The sequence below is a fragment of the Vigna umbellata genome, chromosome 10 (assembly GCF_029865625.1).
Source record: "Vigna umbellata cultivar VRB3 chromosome 10, Vumbellata_1.0, whole genome shotgun sequence".
In the NCBI taxonomy this organism is placed as follows: Eukaryota; Viridiplantae; Streptophyta; class Magnoliopsida; order Fabales; family Fabaceae; genus Vigna; species Vigna umbellata.
Genome location: NC_142174.1, coordinates 17,583,361 through 17,603,361, shown reverse-complemented (window position 1 = coordinate 17,603,361; position 20,001 = coordinate 17,583,361). Strand labels below are relative to the sequence as shown.

The following is a 20,001-nucleotide window of genomic DNA, read 5'->3' as shown; positions in this document are numbered from 1 at the left end:
CAGAACCTCTTGCACCAAAGCAACCCAGACACGTGATGTGAACTCTCTCCAAACACAAGATACTAACCCATCAACTCAACCAATGATGCCATCATCAAATCAGGATGAAGTTGTAGGTGAAGGGGATAAATGATGAATTGTAATGTTTAGACAATTGTATAAGTCCTATGACCAACATTTTGATGCATGTGAGATAATTTTGTATAACTCAACACTTTGTTAATCTTTAGACAATGTTAGTGTTGTTTTATCACTGCTTATTATATCCTCTGAACAAGTGCAAACTGTGGCTTGTGCCATGAAATATTTTGGATTCACTGCATATTGAATCTTTCTTGTTGCTTATGACAATCACTATTTATGTCTCAGTTGTTATTAACCATTTATGTACAGTTTGTGACTATGTACAGCTTATGACAATGATTTATTCATATTTTGGATTGATTAACCAATATGAAAGTGAGTGAAGTATACTGCTTATAGTTTTATTTCAGAAACAGGAAACCAAAAAGACAAATATGACAAATGACAAATATGAGAAACAGGAAACCAAATATGAAAATGACTAAATCTAAAGCCTGACAAATCACAATTGCGTATTGGTAACTTTTTTAAGTTCAATTCGTAAAGTGAAACAATGTATCTAAAGCCATGTGAACATATCAGATTCTTACTCAAACACAACTCTCTTTAGTCATATCAGATTCCTACTCAAACACAACTTTCTTTAATCATACCAGATTCCATACCATATAAAACCAATATACGTACCTCTCTTTAGTGATAAAAGATTCCATAACCAGAATTCAATTTCTTACTCAAACACATCAAACAACTCTCATTTTCATTAAAATGGAATAAAGGTACATCACTCAAAGACATCATCCCATTCTCATCATCATTGAAACTAAAACTGTGTTTATTACTAATAAAACACAAACCAAAATGATGAACACCTTCATCCACTTTTCAACAATGAAGACACATTTCTGTAACTTAACTAACATTTTCCTAATATTATCCATTTCTTCACTGTTCAACAAACTTTGTTTGTTTCCTTCACACTTCAAGCACGTCCCCATTTCATGTTCCGCAACATCACTGCACCATTTGAAGTAGTTGCAACCACCGTCTTCAGTACCACTCTGTAAACACAACAATCTATTCTCAAAAACAGTTCCACATAATACATAGTTGAAATCGATCATACCTTATACTTCGAGCTTCCCCAAAATTGCTTCCCACGATTCTTCATAGTTTTAGTAGTTCTCCACGCACATCACTCTCCATAGTGAGAAATCGGTGAACACACATTAAGGTTCTCCTTCCGCCACACATTGCAGCTCGACGAACAACATGAATGATCCTTGGACATCGTCTTAGAACAAGTTCGTTCAGCACCAACCTGCGTCGCACAGAAACACCTTCCAACAATAAACTAAACAAGGTCCAAGACCAACATCGCTCTCCTCAGGCACACATTTAAATTAGGGATTTGAGTGTTCCAATTTAGGGATTTATTGAAATCCCAATTAATTTTGATTTTGTTTCCCCAAATAATGTTGCGTGCTCACTCAGTTAAACGTTGCGTTTTATTCATTTAATGTTTTTTATTTAAGCGTTGCGTTTTCAATGATTAAGTAATTCAATGGAAGTTATCCAACTCAGTACACCATACTATGCCACGTTAGTAAAACTTGTTAATTTCACCCTGCCACACTCAACATTTTTAAACGCCGTTTACCCAAATTAATGGCAAGATCTTAATTGATCAAATTTTTCATCTTTAGGGACCTAATTGAGAGATAAAACACTACGATGACCTAATTGAAAAAATTCTCCAAAAATAAAGATGTTCTAAATGATTAAACCTAAGTTTTTTAGCAAAAGAAGAGAAAAATGAGGTTAAAAGAGCTAAATAAAATGATAAAAGTGTAACTTTTAATAAATTTATATCTAATTTGTAATATTTGTTTGATTAGACATGCAAAATGAGTTTAAATTCGTAACGTGATGTTCAAACTGGATTGAGGAGTAAAAGTAATTTTTTTTAAAATTGGATCAAATTAAACTTGTAGATTAAATGGCTTTGATCCGTAGGTGATTTGACCATCACCATTATTTATTAATTCTTTTATAAATTTTTATTATAATTATTTATTACTTGTAATTATACAAATCAATAATATAATTAATTTTGGAAATTAAAATGTTACTCAATAACATTTAAATAATTTGGATGTTTATTAACTTTTTTTAATTAAATTAGATAGGTTTCAATTATAATAATATTTAGTATAAAAATGAAAGTATTGATTTTAACAAATATATAAAATAAATTTAAAAAAAAAAACATAAGTCGTATATAATTTTATGACTCACGAAAAAGTAAACTTCATTAAACTGATTCATTTTAATTTTAACTTTGAATTTGTGGTGAGACAACTTATACTAATGAACTGATATGGCTCACTTTTAACACCTGATCATATATAATTAATACAGTTATATATTTGTTATTATATATTTTATCATAAGGTTATAATAATAATAAATAATATAAAAAAAATCAAAATGCTACAGTCCAACTCTGAAACAAAGTGATATTTTGGGTGCCGGTGGACTGAAGGGCATAAAATCTGAGTGACATTATCTTGAGTTTCTGAGATATTTAGACTGAATGGCCCCACCAATGTTCTTGTCTTAGAAATATCTTCCATTCAGCAGTGACTGTCTTTGCATATATTGTTGATCCTGTAATGCTTACTGCATTATCTCTTCAGCTCAAATATTGGTGAAACATTCTATTGGTAGAAATGGAGACTGAGTTGGTGAAACGCAGAATTCACATGATCGCAGCCCACTTTGCTTCCAAGGATGATACTTCAGCTACCCATGTTCTGCCAATGGTAATAATACACTCTGCTCTTTTCTTTCTTTCTTTATTTCCATTAACACTCTTTTATCTTCTTACTTTGCTCATAATAATGGAATTTTAATCTTCATGTCACTACCTTTGAATAAATTCTGAAATTTCACTTACAGAATGTCTGGTTTTCTATGGTTTCATCAACCTAATATTGCATATTTTCATGTATGTTCTTTTAATAGACCACTATATTTGTTTTGTAGCTTCTGGTTTACAACTTCTGATAATCTGTATGTACTATCCTTGTTTTTCTTGAATATATATGTTCACCATCAGAACTGCAGTGGCAGTCTGAATTCTGTGCTCAGGAGATGCGATAATAAGGTGTATTTTGCACGCCAAGCATCTTCTTCTCTTGGTTATTTTATGAGGCAAACTTCAATCGAAGAGGTACTTAATGTGTTCTTATTGTTTTGAAATACTCCACAATGTTCTATTTACTTCTCTTTTTGGTGAATGATTCATTTCTCACTGGCTTCTTTGATACAAAATTTTTCAGGGTGGCTCAACTTTTGCTCCTAAAACTCATCATGGTGTTGGTGCTTCATCTGAATGCGCTTCTACTGCAAGAGCACCATGTTTTGCTAGACCTGCGGTGGCAGAATCACTCTCAAAAAATTCAGTGGTCCAATCACTGACTCCGGAGCAGGGCTTTGATACACTTGAACCACCTACATTTGCCAGGCCAAACAGACAGACTAGAGGAGATCAGTTGCCTTCTGAGAAGAAAACGTGCTATTCTGAAATTGGTGGTTAGCACTTTTGAGCTCAGAAAGTTATTTGATGTTATGTTAGATGATTAGCTATAACAAACAGAAGCATATAAATTATTTGAATTATTGGTGAAACTTCTTTTATGGTGTCTGTCAACTGCTAAATAATGATTGTCAATTGTGCAGGAATTGAGTGGTCTCCAAGGATGGATGTTGCAGAATCAGAAAGCAAATATGTGATCACAGTGGAAGTTCCAGGTGTGAGTATCAGTGACATAAGAGTGGAGGTTGATGATCTAAAGTAAGAAGCATATCTTATACTAATCATTTTAATCTTTGCAATTTATGGTACTAAGCATTTAGTTCTGCTTAATCAATAATAGTAAGGGAATGTTGAAGAAAAGGATAAGGCTTAATAAACTATTGTTGGATACTAGTTTTATTGAAAGTCATTATTGTGTTTTTTTGGAATGGTTCTTGTTGGGAATCCAGAAATGAAAAGGTAGAGCACTATATAAAGGTGATGAAAGTCCCATTAACTCATTACCTTAAGATTTTGGACAGATAGTGGTGTCAATCCATTTATATAGTTGGACTCCAATGTTATTGGTGTTTGTGTCTTCCCGGTTAAACTCCTCTTCCTTAAACCCAACGGTTCTTTCATTTGTTATGAATGTTTTGAAGTACATGAGCTGTTTTCATTCTGATAAAAGAATGAATATGTGAACTGTGACAGGTTGTGTGTGAAAGGTAGACGCTCTACAAGCTCTTGGACAATTTCTAGTTGTCCAAATGCTTCATTTTCTTCATACCATCGGAGGGAAATATTGTATGGACCATATGAGGTGGTGTGGCAACTTCCTTCTGGTGTGAACAAGGACAGAATATCAGCTGAATTTTTGTGAGTTATATCTGTGTTTCTTAATGTTAACTCATGAATTAAAAACTCTTCTAATTTGGTCTATTGCATTATATGATTAGTACTTTTTTTAGTAGTTTTGGTTATTGGATCACTAAATCATTATAGTAACACAAGATGGTGTGTTAAATTGTAAGCTTGAAATTCAATTAAATAACTGAGAAATCCATTGAATACCTAATGTTCTTGGCTAAAATGGCAGTTAGATCACGATGGTATTTTAAGTACAGAAAAACTGAATCTATGCCAATGTTAATGCTTTGTTTGGCATCTACAGCACTTCCATGGATTTATGATTCATAGATTTTTCAATCTCAATGCAGAAGCTATATGATTTATAACATCTACTTAGAAAATACCTTTTTATGCAGAAGCAGTATGTTATGCAGAGGTTCAAGTATATGTGCTTTACATTTATACATTTGAAGCTGATGATTTGTTGTTTCTTTCTCCATTTTCAGGGATGGACTTCTACAAATCGTAGTTCCTAAAACTATAGTATGAGTGAGAAACATTGATTTATAGCACATATATGTGTAAGTAAGTATATATGCATATACCTACAGAAGCAAAGGGTATTCTGCATCAGTTATGCCCTGTATATTGTAATAATGTAATGAACAGATATTGAATTTCATATACAATTTTATTGCTAGACAGAAAATTTAATCAAATTAAGTATCTTTTTATTTATAATGAGTAGCTGGAGATTAAAAGTTAAAACTCTCTTGAAATTAATTTTCAAGATCGAGTTATCAGTATGAATGTCAAAATAAAGAAATATTAGATTTTGGAAAAAATTTATTCATAAAAATTGAACACAGAAAAAAAATTATAATAACTTAGATACCGTGCTTAACTTGCAGAACTAGATTTCCCCCACAATTTTGAAGCTTACTTTTATATTTATATACTATGTTTAACAAATAGTTTATGAATCAATAACAGTTACCTTTTATAAATATTACAATAATTACAGTGATATAACCGGCTTTTTTGGTTTGAAAATTTAATGTGGTCAAAGTTTTCTTTTTTTCTTTTGAACAAAATAATATGGTCAAATCAAGTACATTTACTGTATTCAATGTTATTCAATATTAAACATAATGATTTTTTTAAACTCAAGCTACAAATAAAGGTGCACAATAAGGCAGTTTTATTATGAAACTGTCACTTTCATCCCTGTTTTATTAACACAATATATTATTGTTAATCTAATTACTTTCTTTATTTTTTTATGATAATTCAAATTTTCTGAAAATTTTCCTTGGTAAATTTAATCCTATGGCCTAACGTGAATTTTCAAATTCCTTTACTATTCAGAATTTAAGTGGGCAAGTTAAATTTGAAAAAAAAAAATAAAGCAGAAAAAATAATTAGACTAAAAAATAAAAATATGGATAGAAAATGAGTGTTTATCAATTGAAAAATCTATCATTTTATGAGGCTATGTTTTAGTTAGCTTTTCACATCATGCAATCATCTCATTCAAATTTTATGTGGCCCATCCATCCTTTTTCTTTTCTCAATTCCAAAATTAAATACATTTTTAATGTAAGTTACATGGTACATACCACATGTAACAACATGAATTGGACTCTTTAAAGCATTCAAGAAAAAAATAAAAAACTTTAGCCATTGATAATAAATTTAACAGTTCACACTTTAATTTATATATTTAATATTTATGATATGTTATTTTGTTGTGAGTAATAATTATTGATTTCTTTTTTTTTCTGATTGATTTTCGATATAGTTATTTTAGACTCAAGAAGATAAATCAAATTTAAAATAAATAAAAAAATGTTAGAGACTTTAAAAGTTAAAGTCTTTGATGTTCAATATAATTCCTTGTTATTTTCTTTGTTACCATCTATTTCTTTACTTTTCTATTTCTCTTTGACTCTACATAACTTTGAGTACTCATTTGAAAATCACCCATTTTTATTTTTGTACTTAATATTTTTAAAATAATATTACTCATTTGGTTTCTATATTTTAATAAATTTTACCTTTTAATCTCTATACTTATATCCTTTAATCATTATATATTAATTTTAATATATTTAGTTCCAATAGTGTTACTACCAAGGGTAGGCAACCGATCGTGGAGTGGGTTATTACCGAGGGTAAGCAGCCGACCACGGATGGAGTTATTACTGAGGGTGAGTAACCGACCGCAGCTTGTGTGGCTACCGAGGGCAGACCACCGATCGGGTGGTTGATAACATAGCCGATCGGGTAAGCACGAGGAAAGGAGATTGCAGACAGCCGTTAAATGTTCATGAATGCGTGGCTAATGAGGTAACGGTCCTTGTCGAGTATTTAAAGTGAGCATTGAAAGCCATTAAAAGGTAAATTAATGAATAATATTCCCTGTAATTGTATAAATAGAAGTCAAAGGGGAAGGTAGATCTTCTGTTCTTTTGATAATTATAGACTTGCGAGAGCCCATTCTGACTTGAGCGTCGGAGTGTTTGCTGCAGGTCAACCCCTTTACACTGATACCGAGTGCAGAGGAGGCAAGAAGAGGAAGACCGATCGGAGGAGGAGGAGTGTTTCCGGACAGAGGTAGCAGGAGTGTTTCCCGGTCCCGTTCAGCAGAAACAAATAGTTTTAGATACAAAATAATTAAAAGAGACTAATTTTGTATGTATAAGAACTACAAGAAAATTGAAATTGATAACTTTAGACTAAGAGGTAAAGTTTATACAACTATAACTAAATGATTAATAAATTTATATGGACTACAAAGATATTAAAATTGTATGTGTTGGGATTAAAATTTTAAGTATGATAAAGATTAAAAGGTAAAATTTGTAAAACTATAAGGACTGAATGAGTAAAACTCACTTTTAATGCATACGAAATCTCTATCTTTTCTTTCTCTTTCACTTTGGAAAATCACCTACGTTTTATATCATATTACCAACAAGGTGTGAATTTTATAGGGAGCTTTGATCTCTCCCAATTATTTTAATATGTAAACTAATATATAAATAAAAATTAATTTTATCAAGTATATTTTATATATTTGATATTTCTAAAAATTTAGTACATCTATCTTTATTATCTCTAAAATACTTTTTTGAAAATCCATCACTAATTGCCAACTTTTTTTTTTAAATAAAAAATCATAACTCTTAAATATGCATGCAAAGGCCCGTGGTTTTGTTTCTTGTAACTTGGTCCATGTGGACCTCATCCATTTTCTTGATTCTCTTATAAAATGCCTATCCAATCTATTTGATTATTAAAAAAAATTAAATATATTTGTATTTCATAACCTAGTTGCGAAACTAAAATTTCTTAGGTTCTAAATTTTGATATATTTTTATTTTTAAATTTTAAAAATAATTGCATATAATCATTTAAAATGGTGCTCTATGATGATATTTGAGTTGAAATGTGTTAAATGGTATAAAAAACTCAAATACAAACCTAAAAAGTGAATTGACACAAAAAATTAACGCAGTTGGATTATGAAAACTATATCTATTCATTTTTAAAGTTTGGAGACTAAATTGTATCAAAATTTTGAACATGGACAAATTCGAATTTTGTATCAAAATTTAGAAACTAAAAAAACATTAACCTAGTTACAGACTATTTACAAAGAAACATCAAACAAAATAATTTTATTCTTCCTCTTTTCCCTTTCTCTGACTTTATATATCTAATTCAATATCACTTTCCATTTCAAATGTCATATACATCCTCCTTTTCTACCTTAACAATGGTTCAACCAAGTAATGTAACTCCCCTGTCATCCATCCCACTTTCTTCCTCTAATGACAACACCTTTGATGATGTTACAGATTCTTCCACTCATCGAAAATCTCCTTCCTCCTCATCATTATCAAAGAGGACACACGGTAGACTTATGGGCTCCAAGAACAAACCAAAAACCCTTGTGATTGACCAAGATAACAAGCATACTCAAAAACCTATTTTCATTCAAATCCCTAAAAAATCTGATTTGATTGAGGCACTAATCCAATTCGCCTATGATTACCAAATTAGCATCACGGTGCAAAGTGCATTAGGATCTATTATGAGCGTCACTCTCCGTGATAATGAATCCATAACTTCTACTTTCATTTCTCATGGACCCTTCAAATTAGTTTTCCTCATTGGCACTTGCATAAATAACAACTCTTGTATTGTTTCATCATTGTCTAATCTTGACATTGATTGTTTTTTTAACATTTCCTTTTGTTCAAATATAGGTCAAAGCTTTATTGGAGTTGTTGGAGGGAAGGTTATCACAAGTGATGATGTTGTTGTAGCTGCTATTGTTTTTAATAACTCTGAGAATAACAAAAGTGAAAACCAATTATGATCATGGAGAAAAAAAAGAATAACAATAATTGTTATTCATGTAATATAAATGATAATTAAATCGTGTTAACGCTCCATTGGTGTCACTATACATGTACTCATCTTAAAATATAAGTGCTATCATGAATAGTGGTTTATTAGTTTTTTTTATTATTATTATGAAATGTCAAAGATATTTGTAAAAGCATGGTAATTTGTCGATTTATTTCGATGAAGTCTAAGCGACAGGAAATGCTTTGATGCACTTGTTTTTGTACGTGATTGATGCAACTTTTTTTGTTGTTGAGCTTATGTAAGTGATGATGTTAGTTTCAATGTGCTTTTATATTTGTGATTTTGGAATTCCACGAAGAAGACTTATTTTGAAATCTAAATCTAAAAAAGATACCTATAAATGAAAAAAAAAACAAAGTTACCAATTCACCAATTCATATAACTTGATATGAATGATTATTCTTTTTTTTTTCAATTCACAATTGATTTCACCATTGATACAAAGTTCATATATATATATATATATATATATATATATATATATATATATATATATATATATATATATATATATATATATATATATGACTTACATTTATTTTTTTCATTCATAAATATTTAAATTTTGAAAGTAATAATCTATATTTATATGGACCCTTCTATTTATATGGGTTTTTAATTCCACATAAAATCTAATGTGGTCAAATTTTTTGTAAATCAAATTAATGTGGTGAAAGGAAAATTATTTATATATTCAATACATTCAATACAAACATTAAAAAAATTTAAAAAGTTAATGCAATGGTAATAAAGCTACAAATAAAAGTGAGCTTAAAAGGTAATTTAATGGAACTGTATTGACAAATTGGTAAATAAATTTCATGATATGTTAGAGTAGCCAACACATCAACTCTAGTTTTCTTTATTAACTCTAGTTTTCTTTATCGAAACTTCAAATTAGATTGTATTTCACGTCAGTAGACTTAATCTTACAACCTAATGAAATTTTTTTAGCTTCTCTATTGTTTAGCTTTATAGTAATGACTTATTCCCTACTTAGTTTTATCATAACAAAATTCAATTTAAAATTTGGAAAAAAGAATTATAAAGGCAATATTCGACAACAGCAAATAAATATATTGGAGAGAAAATAAATGTTTAATGTTAAAAATCAACATGCCCAGAAAAATGAAGTCATGATTTAATCCTCGGTGCTCATTTAAGTATAGTTTATCCAATGTAATATCATATATAGTCGAATGTCCAAGATGTTTTGTCCAGAGACATTGATCCTATCTTTTATGAAATATGTAATTTTATGTCTACAATATTAATATATTTCTTTCATAGATTTTCTTAATAATTAAAAATATTGTATTTTCTTTAGTTGTTTTAAAATTTAAACAAACTTAACAAAATAAAGGATGTGTTTGGAAATATAGAAAGTCGAGAAAAACGTATGGTAAAAGATAAGTAGATAAAAATTAAAAAAAGAATCGTTAATTAATATGTTTTTTTAAAATAAAAACATATGGAAAGTAAATATTAATAGTAATAAAGTAAAATCATTAAATTCTAAAAAACTAAAATTCACTTTTTCTTTTATATATATATATATATATATATATATATATATATATATATATATATATATATATATATATATATATATATATATATATATATATATATATATATATATATATATATATATATATATATATATATATATAGTTGTAAAGGCAGACGAAATCACAAACAAAATGTACTTTTTGAAGTGTATAGATTTATTGTCTTTAACAATTATCCTAGTTTATTGTGTAAATTTCTTAAAATATAACATAAATTTTTTAAATGTTTTGAAAATATCAAATCTAGCAAAAAAGAAAACTCTAGAAGAAGTAAATAACTAAAAACATGATAATAAAATAAAAAAGAAAGAGAATAAGAGAACGCGAGTGAAGAAAAGAAGTGAGTTGTGTTTTCGGAGGAAGCAAAATGCATGTATTTGTAGACACAAGAGAGAGATTATGGCTTCCGGAGGATATTTGTAACAACTCAAAGTTGACCATCTGCTTAGCGGAAAAGATCTGCAACATTCACAAAATTGCAGCAATTGTATAGAGAAAAAAAATTGTATTACTTCTGCAACTCGTGCAACGTACAAAAAGGTTGTAAATATTTGCAACAACCTCCTATTATATTTTGCAATATACTTTATCTGGTGTTTATCTTATAATAACCCCCACATATTACAAAAATAAGAAAAGAAAGATTGAATGAAGAGAATCATGGGATTCATAAAAGAAAAAATGTACTGCATAAGAACTAGTATAATCTATATGAATCAGTTCTAAATTGAAAAACTTAACACGTAATAATTGGTACAAGAAGTTATATGAACCAAAAATATTTTATGCATGTTAGCAATTTGTCAATCAGCACAGATGACACAATAGCTTTAATAGGTTTCTAATTAAAAAAAACAATCATTAATATACCCTTTGTTATTAATAAAGATATGGGCAAGTAAAAAAAATTATTTTAATTTATTTCCTTAGAAACTTTTATTGATTGGTATATTAATTTAACTTAATTTAATTTGATGTCTTAATGTTATCCTTCACTTCAATTATCACACTATTTTATTCCTTATTTATACTTATGTAATTAATATTTTTCACATTTATGTGAATTAGAGCTGTCAAAATGGGTAATCCGGCTTGCTCTGGTTCGGCTCACCATGACCACGGGTTGGTCACTTAGGGAGTCAACCCAACCCGGCTCATTCATTAGCGAGTTGAAAAAAATTTGAACTCGGTCTGACCCACCACGTCTTGGTGAGTTAAACGGGTTGACTCACTCACTTATTTAATTATAAGTTTTATTTAAAATAAAAAAATTATAATTTTTTAATTCAAATCTAAATAAACGTCACACTAAAATGATATTAAACACCAAAGACAATTCAAAATAAAAGAAAAAAGTATCATACAATCCAAACATAATTCAAAAACATGTAAAAAAGGTGAACAAATAAGTTTTTATCCAAACATAATTCAAAAACATGTAAAAAAGGTGAACAAATAAGTTTTTAATATTGATAATTTTTGTATCACTTGTCTATTTATAATATTAAAGTCTTAAATAGATAAATCTATAATAATTTTTTCTCTTGAAACATCTCTTTTTTTATCATCTACAATATAATAAGAAAAATGCTAACTAATAATATTGAAACACAAAAATAATAAATAATTAAATTAAATTAGGTAGATTTGTGAGCAAACTTAGCTCACCACGGATTCAACCCGGCTCACCGGATTAAAAAATAATCTATATAAAAAAATTACATTTTTTTCAAATCCAATCCGACTCAAATCTGTGGTGAGTCAGGTTAGCTCGCAAGTTACAACCCGTCTTAACAACACTAATGTAAATTATGAAAGCAATACAATCACATAACTTAGCATTACAATCAGAGAGAGTAACAATAATCTCTTCGTATTATTTTATAACAGAATTGGAGACTTTAAGCCATAATAAAAATAAAGTTAATACTAAAAAACTTAGTTGACTAAATTATGAATATTCATGGAATAACGTGAAAAATTTTAAAATAACTAATTATTTTATGTGGACCATATACCTCCCTTTGCTTTTAACATCCAAAGTTAAATTCATATTTTAATATGTGGTTTGTTACATGGCACACTTCTGCATGTAACAATCAAGGATTAATCTCTTTAAAGCAATCAAGGAAAAATAATAAACTTCACTATTTGATGATAACTTTAACAGCTCACATCTTAATTCATATATTTTAATGTGTTTTGTTCTTTTTTTTCGTTTATTAATATAAGGTAACATCTTTTTACACTCGACAACATCGATCAAATTCAAAATCAGAAGATGTCAGGATTTTACAGTTCAAGCCTTCAATTTTCAAAATAATTCTTCATTATTTTCTTTGTTACCATTTTTTTTCTCTTTTCTCTTTCTCTTTCACTCTGTGTAAACTTTTAAGTTTAGTTGCTCATTTTATCTTTATAGTTGAAAAAACTCGTACTCACATTTAAAAATCACTCATTTTAATTTGTATACATACTACTTTTAAGATAATATTGCTCCTTTGGATTTTATACCTTAATAAATATTACCTTTAATTTAGTCGTTATACTTAGAAATTATATCATTTAATTATTATACATACTATTTTTAACATATTTAATCCAATCATTTTAGATACAAAAGAACTAAAAAGAAATTAAATTTTATCTACTGGAATTATAAGAAAATTAAAATGGATAATTAGAGACTAAAATGTAAAGTTTGTTCAGATATGAAGACTAAATGATTTATAAAATTTATTTTTAAAATTTGTAAGAAGAGGATTAAAATGGTACATTTTTTAGATTAAAACTTTAACTATAATAAAGATTAAAAGGTAAAATTTGTAAAACTAAATAAGTAAAACTCACTTTTAATATGGTTGAAGTTGGTATTTTAGACCTCAAATCCCCTGTTTCTTCCTGCTGTTTCACTTTTGAAAACCACATATGTTTTGTATCATTGTCGATTCACTTTTTGACCAGAAATCATAACTCTCAAATATACATGCAATAGGCACACTTTATTGTAACTTGATCCTTGTGGATACCATTCATTTTCTTATCCTTTTATAAAATTTCTACCCCTCTATTTAGGGTGTTCCTCCCTACACCAACACAAATCTCTTCCTGCACCACCCCATTCCACAATTGCCCCTGAAAATTAAATTACCGTAATTAAAACGTTAACAAAAACGGAAATGAAAGATCAACATCCGTAGGCACAACCAAACGGATATGAATATCCGTTTAGACCTCCAGTTTTTTTTGTTTTTTATGCAGTAAAACACACAACTTTTTTTTAATAAGGTTTTAGTAGTTAATGAATCTTTTTCAGTTTTTTCACATACCAGCGCACACATTATATATATATATATATAAGGGAAAGAGAAGAAGAAGGGGGAGGGTGGTGGGTGTGAAGGTGGGTGACGGAAATGAGAAAGAGAAGAAATGGGAGGTGGTGGGTGTGAAGGTGAGTGAGGAAAATGGAAAAGAAAAGGAGAAGAGGGAGGGGGGCATGGGTGTGAGGGTGGGTGATGAAAATGGAAAAGAGAAGGAGAAGAGAGGAGGGGGGGTGGTGGGTGACGGAAATGGAAAAGAGAAAGAGAAGAGAGGGGGGAGGTGGTGTGTGCTGGAATGAGGGTATAGAATTAGGATTTTTAATTAAAAATATAAAAAGTTAATTTAAAAGTAAAAAGAAAAATTAACTTAAGGATAATTTTGGGAAAAAAGTAAATTGAGGAGGTACTGGAAGAAGACAGTGGTGGTGGAGGGAGCATCTTTCCTCTATTTATTATTACAATTATTATAACAATTTCTTTTTTAGTAACAATATTTCTCATTTTTTTATTTTATAATAAAAGAGGATGTGAGTTCAATTTTCTCTCTGTGGCATTACTTTTCAACAAAAATTGACCACACAAAGTACACCAATTTTAATTATTGAGATGAAATATACCATTAAGAAAACTTTGATTGGCAAACAATTTTATCTCAGTTTTATCCAAATAACTATTTTGGAAAATCGTTTCATACTTTCTACAGCGAAATGTAGCAAGAGGCATGTGAGGCTTTGTTTTGGTTTAACTTTTCTAACTACACAATAATCTTCATACACAATAAACAGGACAACTACTGGCAAAGCATGGTGTAGTGTTTAACGATGATGGAAGAACCCCAGACGGTAATTTAAAACCCTTATTGGAATAATAAAGTATCTTGGCCACTGATGATGGAAGAACCTCAAATGCTCTCTCCACGTACAAGCAATCGTTACAAGATGTCTAACAAAATGTTTGAACAACTAAGAATACATTTCAAAAATGTTTGAACAACAAGAAAAACATTCGTAACTTAGGGTTCCAGATTTGCTTCTCTTTTCCAGTTAAAGGAGAAGTGTTCTTAGAATCTTCGACGATGGAGGTAGAACCTTCGACAGTTCGGTGATGGTAGAGTGCGGCAAAGCCTTCGATAGCAGCGAGTCTTCGATAGCGGCGAACCTTCGACAACGGTAACCTCGACAGCAGCGAACCTTCAACAACGGTAACCTCGGCGGCAGCCTTCAACAGCGGCAACCTTCAACAGCAGCACCGAGTGAGTGGGATGAACGGGATGTAAAGCAAAAAGCAAATTAAGCCGTGATTGGGAAAACTGATATAAACTTAAATTGTAGTTAACTGCACTGAATGTAAAATAGTTCAGTATTTTTAAAATGTATTATTAATTAGTTTAATTAGTTTTTAGTTAACTGTATTATTAGTTTTTTAAGTTTAAAGAAGTATGGATTAACTATAGTTTAAGTATTTTAAGTTAACTCTCAGTCCTAGTTATATTTTGCAGGTTATTTTATATTAACATGCATTAATAATTTTGTCATTTGAGTTCAATTAAACAAAACCAGGTTTGATGAAAGATTTAGAGCCTTAATGAATTGGTTAATTAAGGTTTGAGTTTGGTTAAAAGACAGTTTCACGTTAGTGTCCGTGGTATTTGGAAAACAATGTCCCTTTTGAAAGATACATACACACATGAACACGTTTTAGGTGTAACAACTAATGATGATTATTGCAATCCTTAAAAGGAACTGTATGGAAGTGTTGTTCGTGCAATTCAAAATTATGATAATAATTTTTTTGTCTTCAATAACAAAAAGACAAAAGAGATTCAATCTTAAATCTGTCATATATGTAATATAACTTTCATCATATTGCTCAATGCAACTTCATACAACTTTTCCAAGTTCAGTATCAGAACTTTCAAATACCTTTAAATCATTATTTTTTTAAGAAACCATAAGAGAAGAAGAAAAGAAAGGACAGAGAAAATGATGAAATAAATTAGTTTTTTTAAGGAGAAAAATGAGCTTATATATTAAAGTGATACAACTAATAAAGATAAAAAATTATTATTATTATAATTATTAAATTATTAAATATGAATAATTCTTATAACTTATTATAAGTAGTTTTTATTTATTTTGTAGATAGTTTTATAGTTAAAAAATGGTTAAATTTTAAAAAATGTCAAACGAATTAAATTTTTCTAAAAAATAAATACTTAAAGAGTAAAATTAATAAAATAATTATTTTAATTTTAAAAAAAATCATTTAAAGAATAAAATTGAAAACCAACTATAGAAAAAAAAAAGGAAATTCTTCATATATATTTATGAGTTTTATGTTAAGATTTAACAATACTATTAAAGGTCAAATAGAAAAATAATTTACATATAGAAAATGTCATTTGTACATTTGTTATGGATTAATTTAGTATTAAAAAAGATTTTTTTTAACTAGTTGATAAATATTACAAGTATTATCAACCAAGTCAATGAATATACTTTATGCAAATAATATAATTATTGAAAATAAAATATTGAAAACAAAAGGTTTTCAGATGTTTCTTTTTCAACTGTAATAACTACCACTGCTGCTGTTGCTAAATATATTGACAATTTCTGCCCCACCGTTTAATACATGATTGATTTGGTGAACTATTATCACAAATCACTGTAGCATATGATTTAATTTTCAGCCACAATTTATAATTTGGTATCAGATAATAATAATTGGTTGCTGATAACAAGAATAAAAATAATTGCTCCAATTGGTTGCAAGTGATTCTGTGTGACCATTCCTAGTACTTGTTATCTCAGGTGCTAATTTAACCAATCATTAAATTAGTTGCTAATTATATTATCTGTTATGATGTGAATATACAGTTGAATATAGCTAGTTTTGTTAGTTGCAAAACTATTTTTAAATAACATTCAACTTTTTTATATTTATTTCATATAAATAAGACAATTTAAGTGTTAATCTAACTTAAATAGTACTTTGATATTAAACAAAGTGATAAATTGGGATTATTAAATATATATTTGAAGTATTGTTTATTTTAAAGTTTAAAACTATCTTATCATTTTTGTTTTTTAAAAGAACAATAATATTTTAATAATTTTTTTTAATAATTTTTTGATGATAGATTATGTGTACTGTTTTATTGATTGGTATATTTAAAACTGACCAAAAAGTTGTTTAAAAAAAGTTGTTAAAAGGATATTTTTCTCTTAAAAAATATCTTGAAAGTGAAAAATATATTTAAAATTTTTAGAGTGGATATGTGAAATTATTAAGTATAAGAAGAATAGGTAAAAGTAAGAAAGTTAATTACATACATGAGATAGACCCGTATATTTATTGTAAAGCTTTCACTTGAAAATAATATCTTTCTAACGAGAATTCTCTCTAAAAATATAGAATCTATCAGTAGTATATTTTCTTAATGAGAATTTGCTGAAAAAATAAAGAATCTATGAATGAGATAATATAGATGGTTTTGAATAGAAATTGATATAATTTTTTAAAATGTGAAGTTTTAGGCCTTGTTTACTTGAATGAATTTGGGGGAGAGTAATTGAAAAAATTTGACAGGATTTAGAGGTAAATTTTGTTGTTGTTTATTTGAGTAAATTTGGAGGTAAGTGAGAATGAATTTGAAAGTAAAGTTTGTGAGAATTAGTGTAGGATTTGATTGACGTGACAAGATTAAAAAAATTTATTTCCAAATCACTCTCGTTTATCTCCAAATTCACTCAAATAAACAACAACAAAAATTTACCTTCAAATCCTCTTAATGATTCTCTCCCAAATCCATTGAAGTTAGGAAAGATAATCAGTGTTGAGTGATTCCCTTACAGAATTATGAGATAAGTGTATGGTTGTACTGTGTAGAAGGTGTTGATGCATGGGCCTTGGTGTGCATGATATTGTATGGAAGTTGAGTGACTCTGCATGAGGGACGGTGAGATAAAAAAAAGACATGAGAGGCAATTTGAGAGGACCACCTTATACCCTTTGTTACACATACATAGGCTTTCCATTTAAAACACGACAAGACCTCACAACAACATCCCAAATACCACACTGTAACCATTATTATATAACACGTATACATGCTTTCTTATATATATATATATATATATATATATATATATATATATATATATATATATATATATATATATATATATATATATACGTTATCAGAAGCACAACATCTCTAACATCCATGGCTTCTATCTTTTCAACAAAACATTCTCATGGCTATGCCATTCGATCCATAAGCTTGCCAACCAGATCACATCCAAACACACTTCGAATTGAAGAAGAGCTCAACAAGCTCAAATCATGGGAGGTTTCGTCTTCATCGGAAGTGGAGAGAATTTTCTTTGGTCTCTCAGGCCTTGCAGAGTTGTACAAGTGCATGGAAGATCTTTTGAAATTGCCACTCACCCAACAAGCACTGTCTCTTGATCAAAACCAAAAATGGGTGGATGAGCTGCTAGATTGTCCAGTGAGATTCTTGGACATATTGGGAGAAACAAGGGATGCCATGATGCTGATGAAGGGAAATGTTAGAGATTTTCAATCAGCACTCAGAAGGAGAAAAGTTGGAGACTTGGTGATTCAGAACCATGTGTCTTCGTATTGGAGTCTGAGAAGAAACACAAGGAAACAATGTACGAAATATCTTGTTTTGTTGAAGAACACTGCTGAAGGGTCGTCATTTGGGGCATCTCCTCCTTTGGATCTGAATCAGCATCTTTCAGCAGTTGTGAGGGTTCTGAGAGAAGCTAGCTTGATCACCAGCTGCATATTTCAGTCACTTATGTCGTTTCTTTCTTCACCAATCTTAAGGTCAAAGGTGACTAACAAGTGGAGATTTGTGTCAAGAGTGATGAGGAAAGGGAGAGTTGTTCAAAATGTGAATGAATTGGAAAAAGTGGACTTGGCACTTTGCAGAATGTTGATGGATAATCCAGCCAAAGATTTTGAAGTTGAGAATATTCAATTTGCACATAAAGGGCTTGAGGCTGTGCTCGTAGTCATTGAAGGGCTTGAAAATGGATTGGATTGCTTGTTTAAGCACCTTATTAACACTCGAGTATCTTTTCTTAATTTAGTGTCTAACTAAGGTAAAATATGATACACAAACAAGTTAACCTTATTGACTTTTTTTTATCAGCAATTTCATTTTTCTTTTTTCTGTTTTCTTCCCTCTCTTTTAGCTTTACATTATTATATTTCTTGCAATTTAAACAAGAACCATGTAAGTGGTGGTATTACTTTGCTGACAGGATTAAGAGGAATAGAGAAGTATATCAACATGTAATTAAACTTTCAAAGCAAACTCTTCTAGAAGAAGAAGTTATTAGTGTTTTTATAGAATAAGGAGCCTTCACTATAAATTGCATAGAATAATGATACTATAAAAATAAAGGAAATTCCTCTCATTATCCAGTGTTTATATCATCATTATTAAATTTGGATACGGTCTGTCTGTTAATTATCTATCATGTGGATGTGTTTTTAAACCTGAGTTTAATCTATCCGAAAGTTTTGATTAACTAGCTTAAAATAATCAATATATCATATCATCATATAAATTATTCTTTATTTTATGAAGAATAATATTTACAAAAGTAAGAAACTTTTTAAAATGATTGTATATTAAAAATGGACAAACACAACATGTACAAAAAGTTTGAATCTTTTCCTAGAATAAAAAAAGAAAAAATAACCTAAAATAATTAAGCAATAAAAAACTTATATAATAAGGGAAAATTCCTTTAAATCATGAACATTTATACCCATAGGTTGAACTATCATTCTATTAACCACTGTAAATAATCACTCTCTCTGTCCAAAAAACATAATAATTTAATCTTTAAAAATATCTTAGTAAAAAAAAATATAATAACTTAATTAGTTCAGATAAATTAAATTTATCTAATATAATATATATATATATATATATATATATATATATATATATATATATAAATCTTAAACCATTCAATCTATTTGAACTGGAATGAGCACTTAAAATATGCTATTATGCACAGTTAATTCCTGAATATTATTTGTTTTCTCATTACACACATAATTATTAGAACAGGAGCACTGAAGAAGATGGGATGTGTGACAGTTTTGG

General features: G+C 29.0%; 3 protein-coding genes across 4 annotated transcripts; all 3 read left to right on the top strand.

Annotated features, from left to right (window-relative positions):
- The first annotated feature begins 2,749 nt into the window (after positions 1 to 2,749).
- Positions 2,750 to 5,257, top strand: ACD32.1 (alpha-crystallin domain 32.1). Of its 2 annotated transcripts, none has more exons than XM_047309686.2 (6): positions 2,750 to 2,909; positions 3,206 to 3,319; positions 3,429 to 3,681; positions 3,829 to 3,943; positions 4,379 to 4,543; positions 5,023 to 5,257. In XM_047309686.2, the coding sequence occupies exons 1-6, from the start codon at positions 2,817 to 2,819 to the stop codon at positions 5,063 to 5,065; spliced, it is 783 nt and encodes a 260-aa protein (XP_047165642.1). In that variant the 5' UTR covers positions 2,750 to 2,816; the 3' UTR covers positions 5,066 to 5,257. The 2 variants fall into 2 exon arrangements, with proteins under 2 accessions (XP_047165642.1, XP_087956670.1); XM_088100544.1 differs by having other exon boundaries at positions 2,803 to 2,909; positions 3,133 to 3,319.
- A 147-nt stretch (positions 5,258 to 5,404) lies between these two features.
- LOC148192070 (AT-hook motif nuclear-localized protein 17-like) lies at positions 5,405 to 9,119 on the top strand. The gene has a single exon (XM_088100545.1). The coding sequence runs from the start codon at positions 8,265 to 8,267 to the stop codon at positions 8,901 to 8,903; it is 639 nt and encodes a 212-aa protein (XP_087956671.1). The 5' UTR covers positions 5,405 to 8,264; the 3' UTR covers positions 8,904 to 9,119.
- An 8,956-nt stretch (positions 9,120 to 18,075) lies between these two features.
- On the top strand, positions 18,076 to 19,308 carry LOC124834874 (uncharacterized). Its single transcript, XM_047309683.2, has one exon. It carries the CDS (start codon positions 18,076 to 18,078, stop codon positions 18,979 to 18,981), a length of 906 nt encoding a protein of 301 aa, XP_047165639.2. The 3' UTR covers positions 18,982 to 19,308.
- The last annotated feature ends 693 nt before the right edge of the window (positions 19,309 to 20,001 follow it).